Consider the following 3,739-nt stretch of genomic DNA (forward strand, 5'->3'; position numbering starts at 1 on the left):
AAAGGGAAGCAAAAGGGCATACGGCTCGCTTATGGTGGCGGTGGGGCTGCAACGAAACTGGAAATAGTCCAATAAAAAAAAAGGGGGTAAAAAAAGGCCCCACCACCGTTATAAGCGCCCGTGTTTCCTTTAAACGCATACAAACATAAAGACGTGCAGATTTCCCAAGTACCCGCTTGTCACAAACGAAAAAAAAACAAACTAACGTGTCCAGTTTCCCAGTCACATACATACACTGATCAGCTCCCAATATTACCACATAGCGTTTGCCTACGTGTCATCGCTGACTTAACAAATTGGTAAGTAAGTAAATCAAAACTATAATCTATTCTCACACAGCGGGCATGCATAGATATAAAAATATACGTATATAACAAGAGTAAGAAACATCCGCAACAGCCACCTCCCCGTTTTGAAGAAGCGGCAGCCTCCAACAGTGTAATATCTTTTCATGTAAACAAAAGTGAGGAACTCAAGCAAGAAGAAGGAGGGGAATTTTTTAGTAATAATAATAAAGCAGAAAGCCACCTTAAACAAGAGGGATGAAAACTCTTTTAAAAAATGTTGACAGAAGAAAAATTATGCTTAGTCGCCACAGCAGGTATCGATCTCGCCGCCCATTTTCTCTCACGTGCGCGAACCTTGTTCCTCACAATGCATAAATCCGGCTGGGACACTTGGTTTAATTTTATTTCACCTCATTTCTTTCAGCCATTGCCACTTTGCAATCACGGGAAACTACAGTTTATCGTGCATCAATACCATCATCCACCCTTCTCATATTAACATCCACTAACACAACTGCCAATATATATATATATATACACATCAATATGCACATGTGTATATATCTGTTATAATTCTATACTACTACAAGTTCCTATGGACGGGTGGCGCAACTCACTGCAACGGCAGCATCAAACCAAAAAAAAAAATCCCCGCCATCAACAACTCTTCCTACACCGTACTATTACCTGTAAGTCCCCAGGCTCACCTCCACTTTATTTTCCTGGTTCCAATAATTTTTTTTTTTAATTTAGCTGTAGAGCTCAACATATTCGACCTTAATCCCATGGAGAAAAGAAGGAGAAACCGAAGCACCCAACATTTACCACGTGGTGGGAATCCGGTTCCTCATCGCTTCTGCCGTTCGGTAGTGCCTCAAGCGTCACCGGTAACGGTTCCGCGACGGACGGGGCATGATACAAAGAGGTGGCAACCGGCGGTGCGTTCTCAAGACAGCGGACCTTCTGCAGCGCCGCTGTACTAATCCGAATCTGCCGCATCTTCCGCCTTCTTCGGTTCCAAGAAACCTGCACCTGAACATCTGTGTCCTGAGCCCGCCACCAGTCCATCGGAAGATAAATCCTCTGGCTCTCCTCATCTTCATGTTCTTCCTCTTCATCCTTCGCTTCATCATCTTTTGGTTCCTTTTGGCATTTACTCCACGCCACTTCAATCTCCTCCCCATCGTCGTTGCCGCCGTCAAGAATCTGAGTTTCACCAAAGGGGGATGATGATATTTTCTTTCCATCCGATTCTGTCGCTAGTGCTTGGTTCAGCCGGCTCCAACATTTTTTCGCCCACTGCTCAACCTCCCGCACCGCCACCTGAAGCTCCCATTGTCGTTCAAAGAGACTCATCGAGTAAAGTAAAGCAGCCACAAAACAAACACTCCCTCGAGGTGCGGGTCCCTCACATCCGACAGATTCGACACCATTTACCGTCGTAGTTCCAGCTGTCGAACCTGTGGGTTCCAGATAATTCTTCACAGCAGCAAAGATTGCCCCCCATTCCTGATTGAACTGATACACGTAGTATTCATAATCGAATGACCCCGAGCAGAAGTATGCGTAATATTTGTTTCGAGTAATACCAAACACTTCATCATTGGGATTACCACAGCCGCAACCGCCGACATGCCCGTCATCCACGGCGTTCACACCAACAGCACCAGCAGATGCTGCCCTACGTGCTGACTCTGCTTGTAGATACGTCGGCACATAGTAAGTGTACAACTGAGCAAGTCTTAACTGCAGACGCCACGCATGACGCATTGATTCGGCAAGCAGCCACATGAGTGCAACCACCTGCTGGGAGTGTTCTGCCAGCACAATTCGCTCGATATACCTACGGGAACCAAGTGGATACCGCTGTTGCTGCTTTGGTTTGTGCAGCGGCTGGACAACGGTGGAAATGGTGCTGCAGCCGCTGTCGTGTGCAACCGAATGGTCTGCGTTCGAGTACCCCAACGGCACTTCCGCCTCCTCTGCAGGAGCAGCCGTCTTCTCTCGGCGTTTGCAGTACTCGAACAAACGGTCCAGTTCGTGCAAATCAATGACATCGTCGCAATCAATGTATGTCGAGCTGTCGTCGTTGTAACTGGAAAGGGACTTCAGTGGATTTATGGTATCATTCCAACCAGCAGATCGGTCCCCCGAGGGCGCCATGTTGGCTGAAGCTCTAACGTGTCTCGAAAGGTTTTCTTCGGTAAGTTGTCCTGGAGTTTGGAGAGTGTCCCTGGAAATACGGTTTCTCTCCTCCTCCAAGAGCATCTGTTCATCACGTTGGAGTTCCCTCCGTCGCCGCTGCTCTGCCACCAACTGTGCCTTCTGTTCCTCCTTCCGCTGCTGCCGAAGGGAATCGTCGTCCGGTGGCAATGGCGATTGTGAAGGAGATGGTGCACTCGATGAAACTGTTGAAGTTAAAGGAATGGATGGAATGGTAGAACCACTGCTGCTTGGGGTTAAGGTCTTGGTGGACACCCCATCTAATGTAAAATGCATACGTCGCGTATCCGTCACCACCCACCGGGCACAACTCCCTAAACTACTACACTGCTCTTTGCTATTAAGGCAGCTACGAAACTTGTCCGCTGCGGCCAAGGGTTGGTAGCCATCGTGAGAAAGTGAACGCGATTGTCGCCGTGGTTCGGCAAAGACACTTTTGAGCTTTGGTCCGCAATTGTCGTCAATCTCCATTTCACCTGCAAAAGTTTGCGAGGACACACACGTATCAGCCTCACTGAGGTTGGTTGTAGGGGCGCTATAACCCCCAACCTCAGGAGCGCACAAAAGCCGACGCCAGAACGGCAACGAATCACGGTCATGTCTTTTCCACTTGGGGTAAGTCTCTGCATCTGAAGCCGGCTCCCCTTGCGCCTGGGGCCTCTTAAACGAAAGCCATTTCAAAATCATTCGCTGCTGCGTTACCATTACAATTCCAGAAAGAAACTAAAAAACGCAGACGGGAACGGCACAATCACGCACAACAGTTACCGATTCCGCCAGGTGTAGTGAATTTGCGTTCGGTGCTTAACGCACCACTGAAGTGCACAAGCGTCTCCGTGTATGTATGTCTACGGGTCACTGTTGAGTTCAACTGTGGACGGAACAGTAATCCTCACCCTCTCAAACTTTTGTTGCACTCCCCACACACACACACACACACAAGACGAGTTCAACAACAACAACAAAGAAGGTGAAAAGCCGGTGTTATTGATGTTTGCCAGTGTGTCAACCCCACTTACACCCGCTTTACCTCCTTTAACGCGACGCTCAGAGATCCAAGGAAGGGGAACAGCAGTGCAAGGTTCAGCAGGAACAAAAGTTAACGGTGACTGAGCTGCAGGTGATCAAACTTACGGCAACGGTAATGGTAAGAGTCGTGATACTTTGAAAAAAAAAAAAATGATGCTTTCGGCGAGTGCGTTGTTTCAGCACACACACACACACACACA

The 3,739-nt window shown here is 48.1% G+C and overlaps 1 protein-coding gene across 1 annotated transcript; it reads right to left on the reverse strand.

Annotated features, from left to right (window-relative positions):
- Positions 1-1,064: 1,064 nt before the first annotated feature.
- TEOVI_000440400 (uncharacterized protein) lies at positions 1,065-3,215 on the reverse strand (the record flags this gene model as incomplete). Its single annotated transcript, XM_067227178.1, has 1 exon — positions 1,065-3,215. The coding sequence occupies one exon, from the start codon at positions 3,213-3,215 to the stop codon at positions 1,065-1,067; it is 2,151 nt and encodes a 716-aa protein (XP_067083279.1).
- Between the last annotated feature and the right edge of the window lie 524 nt (positions 3,216-3,739).

The sequence above is a fragment of the Trypanosoma equiperdum genome (assembly GCF_001457755.1).
Source record: "Trypanosoma equiperdum strain OVI genome assembly, contig: ctg_900, whole genome shotgun sequence".
In the NCBI taxonomy this organism is placed as follows: Eukaryota; Euglenozoa; class Kinetoplastea; order Trypanosomatida; family Trypanosomatidae; genus Trypanosoma; species Trypanosoma equiperdum.